The sequence below is a fragment of the Castanea sativa genome, chromosome 10 (genome assembly GCF_040712315.1).
Source record: "Castanea sativa cultivar Marrone di Chiusa Pesio chromosome 10, ASM4071231v1".
NCBI lineage: Eukaryota > Viridiplantae > Streptophyta > Magnoliopsida > Fagales > Fagaceae > Castanea > Castanea sativa.
In genome coordinates, this window is record NC_134022.1 from 30,297,117 (window position 1) to 30,318,398 (window position 21,282).

At 35.1% G+C, this 21,282-nt stretch overlaps 1 protein-coding gene and 1 pseudogene across 1 annotated transcript; one reads left to right on the plus strand and one right to left on the minus strand.

The window, feature by feature from the left end:
* Nucleotides 1–805: 805 nt before the first annotated feature.
* LOC142612372 (uncharacterized) lies at nucleotides 806–6,018 on the plus strand. Its single transcript, XM_075784472.1, has 2 exons — nucleotides 806–990; nucleotides 5,304–6,018. The coding sequence occupies exons 1-2, from the start codon at nucleotides 806–808 to the stop codon at nucleotides 6,016–6,018; spliced, it is 900 nt and encodes a 299-aa protein (XP_075640587.1).
* Nucleotides 6,019–7,110: 1,092 nt separating this feature from the next.
* LOC142612373 (hyperosmolality-gated Ca2+ permeable channel 2.1-like) overlaps nucleotides 7,111–21,282 on the minus strand; it is a 36,696-nt pseudogene continuing 22,524 nt past the window's right edge.

Here is a 21,282-nt window from a genome sequence, read left to right on the forward strand (position 1 = left end):
TTCTAAGTATACCTTAGGGTTTGCAAAGTGTGGCACTATTTACCATCTTATCCAAGTTTGTTTTTGGTAGATTCTTGAACACTTAACTTTTCAAATGTTTGTAAATAGTTAAGTTAGTCTGTTAGGCATTCGTTATTACATCGTGCTTTATGTACTCATGAAATATAGCTTGAGAGGAATTCTTATGGCAAACACAAAGATTAAATAAATATAAGTCAAATGAAAATCAAACAAAATTGTCTTTCATTAATTATTCTGACATACATTATATGCTAAATCTTAATTACAAAGAAAGAGAAGTCCTAGGCTAGGCCCTAAACTCTTGGAGGGGGGTCTTGCTGAGAAGTGCTGGTTGCCTCGGTGTTTCTTAGCTCCAACTCAAAGGAAGACAGAACTTGCTTCCCTTTGTCTGCTGTAGTTGTTGGAGGGACAATGGGCTCCACACTCTAGCTCAAGCCCTTCTCGGCATCCCCACCCCCTTCCTTCTCTTTATTGGAACCTGAAGGTTCTGTAGGATCTGGAACAAGCTCTGGGACTATAGAAGGAAGAGCAGGAGGAGCTGCCTCAGGGGCAGGAGCAACAGCAGGGGCCTCTTCTATCTCCTGTATGTCAAGAGGAAGCCAAATGTTCTCGGACTTCCTCAGCTCCGAGGCTGAAGGAACCCCTGCTACGTTTAGAGCTTCACCCCAGACCTGCTGACAGTATTCTCGGCACAAGGCCGCGAAAGCCTCTGTTAGCTGCTCTTCTGTTGCTGCTACCCCTTCCTCATAACTTGCCTGCTTGGCGGCCTCTAGAGAGCGTTTAAATGCGCCGGCTTCCTCCTTCATCCGCGCGAGCTCCTTCTCTAAGTCAGAGCGCTCCTTCTGGGCTTGGGAGAGCTCGTCATTCTTTTGGTGGAGAAGCTTGCGCTGCCCTTCTACTTGGGTCCTCATGGTCCTCAGGCTGGCCTCGGCACCATCTCTTTCTCTTTTCAGATCAGCCAGCTGAGAGGTGAGTTTCTCATTTTCTGCGAGGGCCTAACCTAGGGACTTCTCAGTCTCCATCCGAATGTCAGCCTCCATTCTGGCCTTCTTCCGAGAGTCCTCTATAAACTTCTCGGCTGCATAGACTTCTTGAACGGCCTACAACAAAGTGTTAGAGAATTAGATATAACAAAACACTCATTAATTATCCGATATTATGAAAAATGGAATATTCACAAAAGGTTAAACTTACAAGGGCTAATTCCCTTTTTAAAGACAGGAACAATTGAGGTTGGCTCATTTTTTCCAAGGTTTCCATATCCTTGGGCAGCAGAAGAGGGCGTTCCAACGCATCAGCCAAATGTTGGGTGTGGCCTTGTTGGATTGCCCTAATACTGGAGTGGTAGGAGATTGGTGCGCCGTCCAGTCTTAAGTCAGGAGACTAGGTAGCCAGTGCTTGGCGCACTTCGGTCATGTCTCTAATCTCCCCACTCTCGACTGAGCGAGCCCAACCTTTGCCCTTGTCCAGCTTCTGCTGCTGAGCTGGTTGTGGTTGTTGTCATGGCTTCTTTTGTTTTTCGCCACCAGTCTCCTCGGCCTCCCCCTTTCTTTTCTTTTTAGGCTCCTTAGCTGGAAGTTTGGGTTCGGCTGGAGGAGGGGGAGGTGGCAAAGATGGAAGAGCTTGGGACCCTCCCGGCCTCTTCTGAGCAACTTTCTCGCCTTTCTTGGTTAGAAGGCCTTGAAACTTGTCCATGTCCTCCTCGGAGTCGTCTTTTGGGTGGGCAACAACGAACCCTGCAATTTCGGAGGCCTCGGTGGGCTCTTCTTCCTCGTCAGAAAGTATGACGAATTGGTTTCCTCAGGGTCTTTCGACGTCCTCGAGTTGAAACTTATCTATTTCGTCGTCTAATGTGTGCGAAGAGGACACTTGCTCCTCCGGGACAGCAGTTGCTTGGGAGTGTGTCGAGAGGGGGATAACCGCAATAGGACGACTGTACAGAATGGTGTTGGGGTCGTCAGGAATGTCGTGGTCGGCTAAGAAGTGCAGTTTGGCTACGTGAATCCTTCTTCGCCTCCGGTCACCCGCGACGATGGCGTTCTCAATCTCCTGGAAGTCCGAGGAGATAGGGTCGTACCCTAATATCAAATGAGCCGCCCTAAGTTGTAAGTATTCACTCACGAATACCTCTGAGTGTAGCACTCGGTTCAGATCCGCGACGTTACAATGGCTCAAGCGAGGGCGCACGTGTTGTTTATCTGCAAAGAAAGACGCCAAAACAAACAAACATGGTCAGATTTGTGGGACATGTAATAAACTAAAGTTAGACGCTTAAGTAAATGCAAATGCACATTTTTAGATGTTAGGTGGAGTTATGGGGTGGGAAGTTAGATCCTAAGGAGTCACACCTGGATCTCCCCACTCAACTGGGCAGTGGAGGCCGTCGTGCCAGTTGCCTGAGACAATAAGGTAGTCGTCCTTCATGCGTTTATTGGACTTGGGCAGACAGGAGATCAACCTAACTACGCTAGAGCGGGATTTGATATAATAGCCTACCCTAGTGAGTTTGTGGCATTCGTACATAAAGGCGACGTCATGTCAGGTAAGGTTCAGACCCATCTGCTCATTTAGAGCATCGATGCTTCCTAAGACTCTAAAGACGTTGGAAGCACACTGGTCAGGACACAACCGGTGGTTGCAGAGGTATTCCCTGGTCACGCTTCTCATAGGGAGGGTCATCCCACCTTCTATGAAGGCAATCATGGGGATGATAACCTCTTCCGTTTTCCTAGACCCAGCTACGGCTTCCGCCGGACAGTATCTTAAACCTACATCGCTGGGAATGTGGTATTTGGCTCTGAAACCTTCCATCCCAGCGGCGGTGTCAACTAAACACTTAAATCTACCCATTAGGAAGGAACGAAAGACGAAGTTTTAAGAGGGAGAACGGTTAAAATGGGAGCCGAGGACAAGATCCGAGGAGAATGGAGTAAAGAAAAAGAATAGGAACTTACAAGTTTGAAGTTGTGCGAGTTTCCATGGATTTCTGCAGAGAAAAGGTGATTACTAATGTTTTGATGGGATTGGCCTCTAAAGAAATAAATGAAGGCGCAGGTTCCCAAAGCGTCACGACGCGCGAGAAGTGGCCTCGAAATTGTATTCGTCCCGCCCAAATTTTCAGGGGGTAACAAGGGCCGTTGGATGCTCATCTCACCGTTGAACGTGGGGGACAAGGTGTAACTTACGGTAATAAATGCGCGCGTTTTTGAAATTAAAACCGTCAAGTGGCATCCTCTGGAACGCGAAACGATCTCCACACGAGTAGTTTATTTACAAAATGTGTAGGGTAAGTTCTTGTTGGATCAAACCCCTATTTTTCTCCTCGGATGCTGAAAAATAGAGTTTTGAGGGGCTATTGTGGGGAGTAAAAGAACCCAAGCGGGCATTTGGGCCCTTGGGCTCTAGCAAGGAGGGCTGATCTGTTCTTGAGCTAAGAATTTGTTAGTACTGCGAATCGGCCCATACGCTGAGGGTCCGAGGACACATCCGAGGGTGAGTTTCTCCTCGGACAGACCCAAGAAAACTCGTAGATTCACTACGAAGGTCAAGACAGAACTCTGGAAAGATTGTTGGTTAAGAGGGGGAAACCCTGAACCTTCTAGATACACCGATGTTAGAAAAATATCATAAGCAAAGGCTGCCACCTCCACATTAAAGACTCTGCATCTACCTCCCTGGCCGCATTAATGGAGAAGTGACCCTTGAACAGTAGAGCTAAAACTTCTGGTCACTATTCAAAGGCACTAAGGGAAGAAATATCCAGTGGGAGGGGGTTTGAGCGACATGTAGATAAAGCATTAGGAAAAGAAGTATTTAAGGGGGGCCCTGTTTGTAACAAGGGAGGGAAGAAAGAAAGAATTGTAATCTTTAAGAAAGAAAGAGAAATAATATAGCAGTAGCCATCGGCTCACGTCCGAGGAGGTCCATCGGCAATTATCATTCATTATTTACAAGTGTTTGCACGCCAAAACCTGTTATCAAGTTCTCAGTACCTTTAGTCTAGATTTCAAGCCCACGTTCTACAAATTTCATTGTTTAAGGCTCATTGGGCCTGAGCCCATAATTCTTTTTGGGTCCAGGTGCAATTGTGCACTTACAGTAGGAATGATGATGGGTTGACTGTTTAAATTATAGTGGAAATTTTGTTTTTTCTTGAGTATGAATAACATCCATATTATAACTAAGTAAAAATTTCTAATTAAAATTTTATTTTTTAAAGTTCTTTTCAGGTTAATTTTGAGTCATATTCTTGAAGTTTAAAGAATTATGAGCAAACGAAAAACAATTGATGCATTCTTTAAGAAAAAAGATGTTAGCAATTCAGAAATTAGGACACCTATGGCTATAGAAACAAATGTTGATACTTCAATGCCTAATGAACAACCCTCCAAATGTTCAAGAATTCAATCTGAAGAGATAGATTGTGATCCAGGATCATGTAAACAAATATGCGAATTCCCTATCAACAAACAAGATTAAATCTAACAAGCTTATCTCAAAGAATGTCCATATCAACCTAAAAATATAGACTATCCATACAACAATGATACTCATCATTGTTAATTTCAAGTTTCATGGTTTGAATCACATAAGGGTTGGTTGGAATACTCACCTTCAATGGATGCGATATATTGTCTACCTTGCTACCTTTTTGGTAAGAAACTAATAGGTCGTCCCGGATCAGATGCATTCATTTCAATAGGTTTTAATAATTGGAAAAATGTGAATGATGGAATGAATTGTCCTTTAATTCGTCATGTAGGGAAAGATCCAAACTCCCCACATAAAATTGCTGTGAAATGTTGCAAGGATTTAAAGAATTATTCACGACATATTGACAAGCTAATTGAGAAATAAATGTCAAAAGAATTAGAGAATAATCGGTTGCGGCTCAAAACCTCAATAGAGTGTGCTCGATGGCTAGCATTCCAAGCATGTGCTTTTAGAGGTCATGATGAAAGCCTTGATTCATAAAATATAGGTAATTTTATCGAATTAATAAAATTCACATCAACTTTCAATGAAAAAGTAGCTAGTGTTGTCTTGGAAAATGCTCCACGAAATGTCAAATATACATCACCCACAAATCAAAAGAAGATTTTGCATATTCTTACTAGTAATGTGCGAAATGCTATTCGTGAAGAAATTAGGGATGCAAAATTTTGAATTCTTGTTGATGAAGCCCGGGATGAGTCGAAGAGAGAGCAAATGGACATTATTTTGAGGTTTGTTGATAGAAATAGTTTCAGTAAAGAGCGTTTCTTTCATGTTGTGCATGTTAGAGATACTACTGTGTTGACCCTAAAGAAAGAGATAAGTGCTGTCCTTTCTCGTTACAAGCTCCACATTGAGAATATTCGAGGTCAAGGGTATGATGGAGCTAGTAATATGTGTGGTGAACGGAATGGATTGCAAGCTCTATTTCTTAAAGAATGTCCATATGCTTATTATGTACATTGCATGGCTTATAGGTTGCAATTGGCTTTAGTTATAGCATCTAGAGAAGTAAAAGTTGTTCATCAATTCTATGATCATTTGACTAATATTATCAATATTGTCGTTGGTTCTAGTAAGCGTAATGATGAATTGCAATATGCTCAAGGGGAACAAATTGAGAATATGATTGTTTCTAATGAAATTGAGACTGGAAGAAGAGGAAACCAAATTGGTACTTTGCAACGGGCTGGAGATACACGTTGGGGATCTCATTTTCAATCTATTTGTAGTTTGATAAAAATGTTTGATGCAACTTGCAAAGTTATCAATACTATCTCTGAGGAATGGGTTAATTATAAACAATGTGGTGATGCTAAGGGAGCTTATCAAGTATTAACATCATTTGAATTTGTTTTAATTTTGCATATGATGAAAGAGATTATGGGAATTGCTAATATTCTTTGCCAAGTTTTGCAACAACATTCTCAAGATCTTTTAAATGCCATGCATTTAGTTTCAACTACAAAATCACTTATTCAAAAGTTGAGAGATGATGGATGAGAGCCTTTACTTGCTAGTGTTAAATCATTTTGTGGACAACATGAAATTGATATTCTTGATTTAAATGCACGTTACACTAAAGCTCGAGGTAGATACCATCATCAAGATAAAGCTTTGACAACAATAGAACATCATTTAAGATTGACATATTTACAGTTGCAATAGATTTTCAATTGCAAGAATTGAATAGTAGATTTTGTGAGCTAACAACAGATCTTCTCACTCTTAGTTTAGCATTAAATCCTATGGATGCTTTTAGATCATTCAAAATTGGTGATATTTGCAATTTGGCTGAAAATTATTATCCTCAACATTTCACTGAGCAGGAAATTTGTCTTTTGAAGCAACAATTGCAACATTATGAGCTTGATGTGACAAAACATCCAGATTTTTAGAATATGGGTACAATATCTGAGCTATGTAGGGGATTAGAAATTTCAAGAAAATCTAAATTCTATCATTTAATTGATAGACTGATTTGTTTTGTGTTGACTCTTCCAGTTTCTACAGCAACCACAGAACGAGCTTTTTCAGTTATGAAACTATTAAAAACAAGACTTCGTAATAGAATGGAGGATGAATTTTTGGCAGATAATATGATAGTTTATATAAAAAAAGGAAATTGCTGGGAATTTCACCATGGAAATGATTATGGATGAATTCTATTCCATGAAAAATCGTCGTCAGACATGATTTTGATGTGAAATGTTTTTTTTGTGTGTGGATATTTTTGTATATGTCTATAGTGAACTTATCAGTTTTTGTATGTTTGTTAATATTTAAGATATATCAAAATTGAAATTTCATATTCAATAGACTTATGATTTATTTTTTTATATCAACACTTTGAATCAGCCCCCCATGTAAAAATTCCTGGCTACGCCCTTGGTAGGTGGAGTATTCCCAATTGTAGGTGGAGCATTCTCAACTTCATTGTCATCACCAACTCAGAAAATAAAAGATAAATTCCAAGTCACCGAATTAAATAGTTTTTTTTTTTAATCTTTTTTGTCATTGAAATAATAAAATATACCCGCGCGCAGACAAATATCGTTCAAGCTGAATGTGCTCGCTGGTGGTAGGTGGAGTATTTCAAATCGCAGACAGTGCATTCTCAGTTGACGTATTTTCAATTTCACCCCTATCCATTTTATAATCATCAACAAATCTAGTGATAAAGCTAACAAAGGAAATAAAAGATAAATCATAAGCACGCCAAATTAAATAATTTTTTTATAAATCTTTTTGTCATTAAAAAATCAAAAAATTCGGCGTTAGTTCAATTGAAGACTGGTTCTTCACACTCGCAGTAGTATGAGATTCTCCGATAGCAGGTGAAGCTATTGCCACTGCCATTCGAGTATTTGCAATCACAGATTGTGCATGGCTAGTTGATGCATGCATATCTTCAAATGGTGGCAGTGACGTTACAGAATGAAGTGGAGGTATCGCAGTTTCAGATTGCAGTGGTTGAATAGACGAAGTTTCTAGAATTGCCTCAGATGCAAACTGCTGTGCATTATCAATATCTGGTACACCGCTAGTCTAAGTATAACGGTTGTCAGTCCGTGCAGTTATAGAATGGACAGGTGAAGATGAATTATTTCGGCATCTATTAACCAGGTATCCAAGTATGTATCCAAAAAACAGAGCTACGAGAATGGATAGGACAAAGGCCAATACAAGCTCAATTGGGTAAATATTTTTGGTGATTTCACGAAAAAATGAAGAGAAAGAAAAAGCCATTGTGATTAGAGCACAGAAAAGAGAGAATAGGAGAGTGAGTTTTTAATAGAATTTGATGCTAGTAAAAGAAACAATGCAGATGTTTATATAAAGCCAAAAATCTTCGGGCTAAATAACAGAATTCGCTCTTTACTGAACACAATAATGAAGATGTTATACTATGAAGCACGAACGCGGCATTTGGGCTGCCAAACTCGCGTCCGACGCGGGGACGCGTAGGCGACGCCACTGCCTAGCGTCGGTGCCGCGTCCCTTTTTTTTTTCTCAGTGTGATATGCGCTGATTCGCTCCAACGCGCACGAAGTCGGACCAATTCGCGCCGATTCGGTCCGTATCAAGTGCAACCACCGATACCGGCGCGAACCGGCCGATGCAGCCAAAATTCAAAAATAAAATAATAACAGAAGGTGCGACATGCACCATTTGGAAAAAATCACAAAACCCCATATCACTTCTCACTTCTCTTCAGCCTTCAGCCCTTCACACCTTCACACTTCAGCTCCCGCCTCTCTGCCTCTCTCCCACTCTCTGCCTCTCTGGTCTGAGGTCTCTGTGCTTGTGCTGTGCTCCACGCCTCAAGTCTCAACTCACTCTCACACACTCAAGACTCAACTCACTCTCACTCTCCGTCTCCCCTACTCTCTGTCTCCCTTCAGGTATCATAGTTCTCACACTCTTAGTTAATAGTTAATAGTTGATTTTTTATTTAGTTAATAGTTATTATTACTCATTGTGATTTGTGATTGTGTTGTGAATCTGTGGTGATCTGATTTTTTTTATATTAAGTATGCTTAGCAATACATTAAAAATATTTTTAATAATTTTTTAATCGCCGCACCCGCACTCTACTTTTTCAAAAATTGCCAAGTTCAGCACCCGCACCCGCACCCGAATCCCGAAATGCATCCGTGCTTCATAGATGTTATAACAGAATACAATTCCAAACTGTTTGGAATAACGCGTCACAGTAGCTCTCCGAAAATTGCTCGTGCCCTCTTTCTTTTCATTTTTGCTAGAGAGACATGAAATTCCACAAGTGAATGGTAGAAGTGTGCCACCATCAACCACACGTTTATGGCTCACAACTCATCACCTGGCGAGTTGTAGTAAAAATTATACAATTTTATGAGTTCCTATCTGTATTACTTTATTTTTTATTGTTTTTATTTTTTATTTTCTGAAAAGTCTGACGTCAACCAACTGCACAGCATAGGATAGTACGGTAGTACTGTGAAGTATGAATTAGCAATTAAATCGTACAATTCACCCAAATCCCTCACAATTTTTTTCTACTTTTTTTACTTTTACTTTTTTACTTTTCCTCATTTTTTTTTTATATTTAATGGTTGAGATTTAAAATTACTTTTACAACTTTAAATCTCAACCATCCATATCAATTGCACCTGATTTCAATCTTGTATAACCTGAAGAATCAGACCTTCTCTTTCTCTGTGACTCTTAACATCTTAGCTGTCCAATCCCTTCTCAACAGACAATTATTTTTCTGTTTTTTCTTCAATTTTTTCCTTTCTCTCTCTCATTGTATATATATATATAGAGAGAGAGAGAGAGAGAGAGAGAGAGAGAGAGAGAGAGAAATAATAAGAGTTGCTTTTTGTCTAAAACTTGGTGGGTCTTCAATGCATATATTTCTGGACATCTTTGTTTTGGTACCACAGTCATGATTATTATTTTCTTGAAGGTTTTGATTTTTTGTTGTGGAAGACTTGAACCCGGCCCTTGCCCCTACACTCTACAAGCACTTATACTTGTAGAATAACCAGCACATCAAGAATGTGCGATGGTGGGATATATGAGTTTTAAAAGTATTTAATTAATCAAGCTTGGTTAATTTTATGTTCAATTCACCAGGAGCTTAAAAGGGTCTGTTCATTAGGAGAATTTGCTAAATTTCAAGTGGGTGTTGAGTGGTTGACTCTTTTTAAGATTTCTACAACAGCTATTCTTGGGCATCTAATATTACAATAAATATTAGAGTTTACTTAAAATTTTTCATAATTTTTGTTGTATATAATTTAAAATTGCTTGAAACTTAGATTTAATAAGAATATTTAATTTAATAATTAATAAGAGTACACAATTTTGGTTATTTGCTTAGAAACAATAATTAAATGAATGATTATTACATAATTTCAAAATTTTCATTTAATATACTAACTTCCATAACGCCAAAATTCAATATATATGTATCTATCAAAAAATATTTAAAAACAATCCGTTAAACAACAATAAAAAAACAATCCAAAATTTTAAACAATAAAAAAATGGAGAAACAAAAAATACATGTATTAAAAATCGTAGCTAAAAAAGTTAATCAATAGTATATAAGGGGAAAAAAAGTGATCGATAGCATGTTCTCTTTCCTAACTTCGTATTTAGAGATTCAGTAATAAAAAAATTCCATAGATATGTGAAATTTGCAACAAAGGGTACCAGAGTCAAAAGCTTCACCAACGCGTCCACAATCTTCCATCGAAGCTATGGCAAAGAATAAACAAGGAAGTTCATTAAAATTTTAAAAGGTGTAAGTTTGCCTTTAGAATATATATATATATATATATATATATATATATATATTGGAGAAAAAAGCCTTTAGAAGATTTGAGTGCACCACGATATGTCAGGGGCACAGGTGTAAATATCATATTTGACATTCTGAACTTATCCATATAAACAACACAAAGTATTGCTTGAAAGTAAGAAGAAATTAGCATGAAAATAACAACTTATTATTGAAGATTTGTTATAAAAATATTAATACATATATATGGTTTGACAATTTATTGACCACAGTTCGTAATTTATAAATTATATCTTTAATTTTAAAAGAAAAAATGTTAAGTTAATAATAAAGTTATATCCATCATACCATGCATTCTAAAGAAGATAAGAACACGAAAGTTATATGGTTCAACCTGACAGGCTACGTCTACGGGAGAAACCCTTAAGAACTACATCTTTAATATATAAGAGTGTAGTATAAATCATGTGTTACAATGAACCATAACATAAATATATATAGTAAACTAACCATACATTAACTATGACTAATAAACTTGTAGTACAAGTAGGAGACTTGGCTTGCAAACATGTTAGGATTGGACTTGCGCCTATTACCTTAGGCTAGTATATCTTTAACACCCCCTCTCAAACTCAAGGTGGAAATTTGTTATAGCCTTGAGGTTGAATAAGCTTGAGAAGATCCCTTGAAAAATGCCTTGAAGAAACCATAAAAATGACCATGAAAATGCCTTAAAGAAGCCATAAGAATGCTTGAAAAAGCCACAAAGGAAGCCTTGAGGAATTACCTTAGAAGAGACTAAAAGGATTGGGCACTATGGAGAAAAAACCATGCACATAGGAAGACAATGTCTAAAAAATACTAAGGCTGCGTTTGTTTTGGCTGAAAAGTCTTTCAGAAAACTATTTTCCACCAAGCTGTGTATTTGGTACGCACCGAAAATTGGGTCAATGGAAATTATTTTACACGTTGACCGTAAAATAATCCTCCCCAACCGTAAAACAATTTTCGTTCTTATTTTACCTTCAAATCTCATTTTCCACACTGAAAACACAGAGAGAGAGAGAGAGAGAGAGAGAGAGCAGCCCAGATCGCACCCGGCGAGAGAGAGCAGCCTAGAGCAGCCCAGATTGAGCTGCGAGATCGCGCAGTCGAGCTCGCGCTGGGCGAGATCGCGCCGTCGAGCTCGTGCCGACGAGATCGCGCTGTCGAGCTCGTGCCGACGAGATCGAGGCGCGAGATCGCACCATAGAACTCGCGCCGACGAGATCGGTGACCCACCGACCACGGATCTCTCTTCCTCCTCCCTCTCTCAGTTTGACCGAATGATTTATTTGCCCAGAATGTGTTGTTTTGATTTTTGTTTGTTTAAAAGTTGATGGATTGCAATTTTCTATTATAAAATTTGTTTGAAATATGAGAAAATGACTGAGAAAATGACTGAGAAAATGTGAAAAACTAGTAGAAAATTTGCATTTTCAAAACGTTACCAAACACTTGAAATTATTTTCTACTATAATTTTTAAAATGCAAACAAACACTAGAAAATATTTTCTTTTCCCGAAAATATTTTCATCGGAAATTATTTTACATTCGAAAAATATTTTATATTGAACCAAACGCAGCCTAAATATGGGCTTAACCAAGAAAAGTTGCTATGGCCAAAGAATGGCTATATTGAAGGCTTAGAAAAGATCAGTGAAGAGAACAACGTCTTGATAAAGCATGGTTTGCAAGTCTCTGTGAGTAGGTAGGACACAAAAAGAATGAGAAATGGGCCAACTGTGTAATCTAAGGGCTTCAAATGAAGAAACAAAATCCAAAATCGGAATCTACGTGAAAAACTGAACAAGATAGACTTTATTGAAAATATTTCACCTTTGGTCAAAAAGTCAATGGCCAACTATCAAAAAGGTCAACATAAATCAACAAATGAGGTCATGCTAACATCAAGAGTCAGTTTAGATAGGGTCCACTAGTCGGATCCAAATCAGGTTGGATCGGATTAAGCCTAATAATCAGATGACGTGTCAGACACTATTGACAAAGCGCTAACATGGCTAACCTAAAAAGCGAGATGTGGCATAAGCTGACTGAATGGATGGGAATGCTGATGCGGCTGTAGGCATGGAAGATGACATGGCAAAAACTATGTGTCAATGATGTTAGAGGCATGGTTGAGGCGTGGGAGCATGTGAAAACCCTAAGAAGTGCGTGGAATCAATGGCAAGCATCTGGAAGCATGTGGCACTATGGATTTTTGGATCATTGGATTTCCCAGTTTTGTAGAACGGACGACAGATAAGACATCAAAGTGGTGCGTGTGGCCAACGGATGAGTTGTGCATGAGATCCAGGAGAGGCACGTGAATTGGCTGCAAAACTTGTAATTAATGTGTTGTACCATGTAAAGTGGATTCTAGTGGCCAGATTCCTAGGTTTTGCTTGCGGGATCTTGAGGAGGAGGCCTGTAGAGTTGGTTTAATTGGAGTTCAGTTTCTAGTTCATTCCCTACAAATTTATTGTTTTGAGTTATTTGACTTTAGTTCTTTTTACTTTTGAGTTTTGAATTCAAAACTTGCCCTTACAATATATATATATATATAAGTTTTCTTCAACTACAATTTCTAAGTGGATATAATTTTTCTTCAACTATAATTTCTAAGGGATAAAAATCTTAATATGATTAAGTTGAATTACACTTGCTATATTTCTAAGTCGATAAAATTCTTAATTTGATTAAAAGAATGAAGGAAAAAGTTCTATTCAATTTATTAAATTAAATTTCTGTTTGAAAAAATCAATTTAGTTATTTGATGACATACAGCTACTATACCTAAGATACCTATTGAATAGAAAAAACTAAATTAACAAGCTATATCTTTTCTAATATAATGTCACGGACTCTTTTTTTCTTTTTCTTTTTTAATTACCATGTTAACTTCTTGAGATGAGAAGTTCTATATCCTTTTTGATTTTACGCCCTCTTTTTTATTTTTCATGTCAACTTCTTCAAGAAGTTTAGGATATATATATATATATATATATATATATATATATATATATATATATAATTTAACATCATGGACTTCTCTATATCTTTTCTAATTTATATATATATATATATATATAAAATTTAACATCATGAACTCCTCTATATCTTTTCTAATTTAACATTATGGACTTGGAAGTAGTTTCATCATGGACTCCTCGCAAAAAGGTATTACGTTTTAATTCTCATCACATATTAATGCTAATGAAACTATTTTCAATGATCGATGCAGACTTATTGCAAAGGTCTTAACTCTTACTTTTTCTCAAAAAAATTTCTTGAAGTTTATATATACACATTTTGTTTTGATAGGTAGAAATTCGGTTCCTCCTCCCTTGCTATTAAATACAAAAATTCAATTCTTATGTAAATCTCAGTACTTTTGTTTTTAGTAATTGGGTTTTTAATAATTCTTAATTATTTAATTGAGTTTACCACTTAAATATGTTTATTATTTAATTTTAATCAAATTAAAAAATATTTTCTTATTTTCTTTACTTTACACATGATTCTTAATTAAGCCGTGCATCGCATAGACATAATATTTTAAGAGCAACTTTCAAATATGGAAGAAGTGATAAGAATGATAGAAATATGTTATTTGTTTAATTAAATTAATTATATCAATCTTTGATAGGTTTCTCACTATTGTTTTGAATATATAATTTTTATGTGTATATATATATATATATATATAAAAGAAATCATAATGATGTGATTAAATCTCAAATTTTAATATTTCACTCACCTCAAATTCTATTAAATGTTTCATGTTTCAAGTAATTTAAAATAAATTAAATATTTTGATTATATATCTTAATTTTATATTTTAATATGTAAAATTTATACATTACACACCATGTATGCACAAAGTGACTCAATATATTATGTATACATATTGCAAAATTAATTTGTTTTTATTGTGTGACTCACAAATTAGACCTAACTAAAGCCCACATTTTTAATTATATTTTCAACCTTATCTTTTAATCTTAGTTGAAAAAAATCCTGGTTCTTCCACAGGGTCCAAACCCAGATCTTTTATTCGACAATAAGAGATTTTACCGTTTGAGTTAACTAAAACCCACATTTTTAATTATGTTTTCAACCTATATCTTTTAATCTTAGTTGAAATAAATCCTGGTTCTTCCAGTGCATTAAAATGAAACCAAAATGAATTGTATTGTAATAATAGCAATAGAATATAATAAAAGCGAAAGACACATAATAATAAAAGTGCAATGAAAAATCAAATATATATGTAAGATCTTGGAATTACAAAGAATAAATTGGAGGGGAGAGAGAGAGTAAAAGAGAGTACGGGCAATAGGACTTGGAAAAGATGGCGATCTTGTGGGAAGAAAAGGTCTTCTTCACAAATTCAGCAGCAGCAGCGTCAGCTGAAGATGACGACGACGACAATGAAACACACCTGAGAGATGCAGCTGTTGTTATTACTAAAATTGACAATATCGTGGTTCTCGCAGCTGCCATTGAAGTAAACTCTCTCTGTCTCTCTCTCTTTTTCTGTGTAGTATAGTATGTCTCTATGTAAAAGTCTAAAAACACCAACAGAAATTAAATGAGTAACAAAGATGCTACGCAGTATTAATTATGCCTACAAAAATGAATAAATAAATAAAGTTTTTTTTTTTTTAACTCATAGTTTTTTATTCTCGATATTTTTTTTTCCTGGACAGTGTATATATATATATATAACCGAAACTTTTGATTTTTTATTGACCTCTCTAGAACTTGCCACATCATTATTATTATTTTTAACTAAAATTATTTTTGTTTAGTCCAAACTTAACATAGCTAACTTAAACTCAAACTCAGTATTATAGTTTAAAAAAAAAAAAATTATTTTTGTTTAATCCCAACTTAACAAGAAGTAAAACTCCATTTTTCTAACAAGTCCAACTTAAACTCAAATTCAAACATTGATAATTTATATCCAAATTATTATAAAAACAGTGCAAACTCCAATATTTTTTTTTCTAAGCCAAGTAGAGGTATGAGTTCTTCTTCTGTTATTTTCTTCTCTTCTACTTTGTTAAAAAAAAATATATATATATATATATATATATATATATATATTTTACAGTTTTTTACAAGATAAAAAAAAAAAAAAAAGAAGCTTACAATAATTGAAATTTAAGATTGCTGCTATTGCATATATCTTTACTTCTCTTCACGATATGAAAATATCTTAATTTCTTGGGCAAAAACCATATATGCGATATATTAAGAAGAGGTATGCTTTCATTATTTCAACGTGGGCTTCTGCTCAACATTTTTTAGCGTGGGCCACATGCTGAAAAGATTCGTTTAAAATTTAAACCCATTAAAATTTAAAACTTATTACTTTATGAGTTCATATACTTTTTCCTTTTTCTTATATTTCTCTTTTGAATAGTCATATATTTTTTGAATTGTTTCAATAACTTATTTTTTAATTAGATATCTTTTTTGGCATTTTCGAAGTTTTAACATCTGAATTTGTGTAGTCTTAAACACACACGTGCCCGCATGCACACACACACACACATATATATATATATATATATATATATATATATATATATATATATATATTATCTATAATTTGTAGGCTCTAAATCTTTTAATTCCTTTCTTTTGAATGTAACTCATCTTTCTCTTATATTTCTCTATTGTTTAATCATATATATATATATATATATATATATATATATATATATATATATTTTTTTTTTTTTTTGTTTCAATAATTTCTAAGCAATGAATCATCTGATTCTTTAATATTTTTTGGTCTCTCTGAAATTTTAATATCCGAATTTTTGAGTTATTTTTTTTGTAGTATCTGAAATTGCTTGATAAATTTTTTGTAAGCCATTAGACGTTCAAGTAATGGCTTCTTCATCAAATTGTAACACAAATTAAAGTCATACAAGAGCAAATCATGCAATGTTGTAGTTTTGTTAATCAATTTAAGATTTTATAAAATTATTTTAGTTTACCTCACAAATAGGTAAGTTCTTGTGCATAACATGGAGTAGTGACTAGTATACTACATAATAAAAGTTGGGCTTAAAAGTTATGGTTGCGCTAAGTGATTTCACCAAATTGCAGAAAAAAATTTAGATTTTTAAATAAATAAATAAATATATATATATATATATATATATATATATATATATATATATATATATATATATATATATATATATATATATTCACATCAGGACCCGTGAGGGGCATTAGGAGCAATATCCGGAAGGAATTAGATCAGCTTTTGAAACTGAAAGTAGTTTGGCATGTTGTGCCCAAAATGTCAGCAAAATAGCAAGAAATAGCTTTATCTTTTGGAAAAGTCTTCATCTTGGAAAGTCAACAATGGAGGAAAGTTAGTACGTAGTGCCAGAATGGTTTGTCTTATAGATAAGAAGAAATCATTATAGTAACTAGTAAATATTGTACTATCATCTGGCTAGACCAATAAGAAAGTCTTGAACTAGGATCACTATGCTTCTAGTTAGAAGCTGCATCAGACGGGTAACCAGCATAAGGGTCCCCTGGAGAGGGATCCCATGGGAGATCATCATTGCATTCATGTTCATGATAAGTTGAATATTGGTTACAGAAACCACAATACATTAATGGTTCGTAAACAGGATCTCTTGTGAAAAATATTCTTGGGTCATCATGTTCTACCCATTGTAAGTGCCGGACCGCAGAAGCATAAGGTTTGTTAACAAAAACAGAAATTCTGTCTGTACACCCAAAGAAATGGTAGTCTTTCAATAATTCTTCAGAGACATCAAGAATTCGATTATTAAAGTAACTTCTCCAACATTCAGCAAGAGCATAGGGATGTTTATGAGAAACATAAGCATTCCCTTCATACCATTGACCTTGGTGAGTATATCCATTAATGAGAACAAGATGCTTGGAAGGTTGAACATTCATCCAATTTTTCTTTTCCCATTTGGGCAAAGTACTCCAACATCTGATGGAAACATAAGGGGTTACTGCAACATCTGCAACAGCCTTTTGGATAATATCAGGAAATTGGTTAATTTGATCGTGGCTTGTTAATTTGATGAGTCTGACGAAACCAAATTCAAACATTTGAGAAAGCCAGAACGGATCATTATCAGAACCATCTTCATAATTAATCAAAAGGCCAAGGAAAGGATGGGTTTTTACATGTACTCTGAGACTGCTCCCAAAGTATTTTCCCCATTTCTTTTTCAGGTAGCCTCTGTTGGGGCCATCAGGTTCAACAATGGTAGGGGCAATTGAGACAAGGGTTTTGAAATGTTTTAACCAAAGATCAAGATCTTTAGTCATAGCCTTGCTCTCAAAAATACAAGTTTGTACTTCTGGAGGCAAGTTGGCAACAACACTTTTAAGCAAAGATTGGTTTTTTAGACTCAATCTAGCAAAATCAGTACCCATTTTAGTCTTTCTATCCATTGAATGGATTTCCTCTTTGCCAAAGAGTTGACTAATCAGGTTTGATTCATCATAATGGTTTTGGGCGTAAACAAGGCAATTAAAAAGTTGGTCGGTAAAGGCTGCATTTTCAGTAGTAGGGTCAACAATTTGGGTAGTAAGGTTAACAAGGTGAATTTCAAGTGCTCTCATGGTTTTGTTGAATAGTTTGTGGTGGTTTGAAGAATGGGCAGCTTGAAGGTTATCTAGAATGAATTTAATGGAATTTGGTAATTCACTATAGACTCCATTATGAAATTGCAAGTCTTTGTTCAATACTTCCTGAAGGGTTAATATGATATCACCACTGGAATATGTCACCTCTGCTGGGACAAATTCCTGAAGGGATGTTGCATTACTGGATTTTACTCCAGAAGATGCGCCTTCATGCATTACAAAAGGGTATCCCGCTGGGAATCTTTCGTCTTGAGGAAAGTCCTGTGCAGGTGCTTTCCCCTTGTCCCTCTTCTCTGCCGAAGAAGTCATAATATTCCACTTAGTAGTGGTAGTATTAAATCTTACTTTGTCCTGCCAAGTAAGGGAGAGGATGTTAAGCCAGTTGGCTATAGTTAATAATATGATAAAATATTTTTTTGACAAGTGAGAGTAAATAGTATCAATAAAATTCTTTTGAAAAGTATGTTTCAAAAGCCAAAGGTCAATAGTAATATATATTAGTTGTGCCGGAAAATGAGTGTTGGGATGACAATGATTAGTTTGGAGAATATTGGAGTAAGAGGGGAACATGCTACGGACAAATTTGGACCAAAGCAAAGACTTGGTCAAAAGCCTAATGCAAAGAATGTTTTTTTGAGTTTTAGCATTCGTAGGACATTCTTTGGTGAAGATATGCTTTTCACTAAGGTTTTTGTCATCATGCAAGTAGTCAACAAAAGAGATATTCATATTGTGGGGGTAACTATCATTCATCAGGACATTGTAACAATTGGTAATAATTGTTGGCAACAAATGAGCATAGAGTTGTCCACTAGTCTTCTTAGAGCTATCCTTTTGTTTAATGAAGCTAAGATGTTTATTAACATTATCAATATGAGTTTCACATTTTGAACAAAATTTGAATTTTACTTTCTGTCCAAAAGGATCAGTAGTAATTCCATCATCTTCAGTAAGAAAATGGTACAAAGAATTAATAAAAGGCAAACCAAGAATTACTTTATCAGTCATGTTTTTAACAAGTACAGAGGGGATCTTAAAGCAAACATTATTATGGCAAACGTGAGCATTGTTTAATTCATACTTGATTTTCATTTTAGTTCTATTAGCAGAAACTAATCTTTCAGTAGATTTTTCAAAATATTTAGAAGAAATCAGTCCTTCTTGAATTAATTAACATCGGCACCAGAATCAATCATAGCAACAACATCAAAAGCATAATCATGAGCAACAACAATTTTGACTTTAATGTACCATTTGGGCAGCATATGTTTAATAAGAGACAATTGATTATCAATCAAATTAATCAAGGTACGATTTGAAATATTACCAGAAGGAGAAGCTTGTTGATCAGATTCATTTCCGTCTTTTTGCTCATCATCATCAGATTGGTGTTTATCCATAGTTTTATCAATCTTTAGAATTAACAATTCTTGTTTAAGATGATCATTATCATGTTTAATAGTTTTAACATCATTTTTTAATTGAATTATTTCTTGTTTAACAGTTTTTATTTCATGTTGAATATCATTAACAGTTACATCTTTTGATTTATTTTTATTAAATCTTTTCAGAATTTCTTCAAAACTTATCGTAGAATTAGGTCTTTTAACCTTATCTTCTTTTGTTAAGTTTTTCAAAAACTTGTCAAGATAATCTTTCTGTAAATTAGGGTCTTCAATTTTACTTATCATTGTTAATAATAGGTCATCATTCTCTTTACTTTTGGTTAACATTTTAACAGATTTAATCACGTTACAACAAGAATCTCTACAGCCAAGTTTAATATTAGGGGATTTAGAAACATCACTATGGGAGTGATAATCAGAATCAGATGAGGAGGAAAAATCCTCTTCAAAGGAATCAGTTGAAGCAGCAGATTCAAGAATCTGAAATAACTCATTTTGATCATTATTATTAATGTTTAACATGTTCAACTTATTTTTCAACTTACCAGGCTTTTGGTTACAGTCCTTACTGAAATGGTCAAATTTGCCACAGTTAAAGCACTTACCTTTACCTGATCTCTGTTTATCATGTTTTCGAAAAGCAGATTTGTTTTTAGCATAAAAATCATTGGGTTTAACAAAGTGGGTTCTGTATCTTTTATGCTTTTTATGGGAATAACTTTTGTAAACCTTATCATATTTACTTTTTCCTTTTTACCTGGAAGGGGCAATAGGAGATAAACCATATTGTTCACAGAAATTACCCATTTCATATTTAGCTTTCTTTTTATCTTTTAACTGTTGTTTTAACCATTTTTCATTATTGCACATATTAATTCCAATTTTCTTAATAGTGTTGAAAATATCACCATAGGTTAAATTATCAAAATCAATAGAATCATTTTTACCAATTAATTCATTTTTTACCTTATGAGCAAAGATAGGAGGCAGACCGTCAATAAACTTCTCTTTCCAATAAGGCTTCATAGAGTCTTTTCTGAGCATGACTCTGGAAGTAAATACATCTTAGTACCATCTGTAATTAGACATAGTAGGACATCTCAAATTATTCAAATAATCCGAAATTCGAGACGAAATATTAGATGGAGTACCAAAAAAATGTTTGAGAATGGTGTAAACCAAAGTATTGACACCATCAGGAACACCACGGTTAATATTTTCATAAAAAATGGGCATACCATCAGTATCTCTTTTAACAGCATGTTTAATAGATTCTCTGGATTCTTCTGTGAGATGTGAATCCCACCATCCTCGAAAAGAACCAGTAAAACCAGATGCAATCAAATCAACAATATCAGGATGATCAAGATTGTCATGGTTATTTATGTATGCAATACCAACCATAGACATGTGAGCCATTTTGTTAATAATTTCTTGTTCAGACAAACCATCAATATTCCATTCATAAAGTTTATCAGCAGAAACAGAAAATTGAGTTTGAGAAGATCTTTCTTCAAACTGTACATCAGGAGGAGTAGGCTTAGAATACCAATTTTTTGTAAAAGTTGTGGGATTGGGTTTTCCAACAAATCTTTTAATTTCTGGTAAACTGATGCCATCATCAAAAGCATTTTTAGAAGATTTTGAAGATAATGAGTCAGAATTTGTGTCGTCATCAGAACAATTTCTTTCTCATTTCTTGAAATAGCACAAGCATTGCTTCTAGAAGTAGAAGTTTGCTCGGTTTTAACCTTTAAATCAGCAAGCATTTTTTCAATCTTTTCAACAGTTGATCCTTGGGAATTAACTAAATCAAAAGTCTTACTGTGAGAAGTTTTAAAATCAACATTTTTTCTTTGACTG

Coding starts and splice junctions, on each gene's coding strand:
- LOC142612372 (XM_075784472.1), top strand. CDS start 806: ATGCGCCGGCTTCCTCCTTCATCCGCGCGAGCTCCTTCTCTAAGTCAG. Junction 991..5,303: donor TCAGATCAGCCAGCTGAGAG/GTGAGTTTCTCA, acceptor TGTGCATGTTAG/AGATACTACTGTGTTGACCC.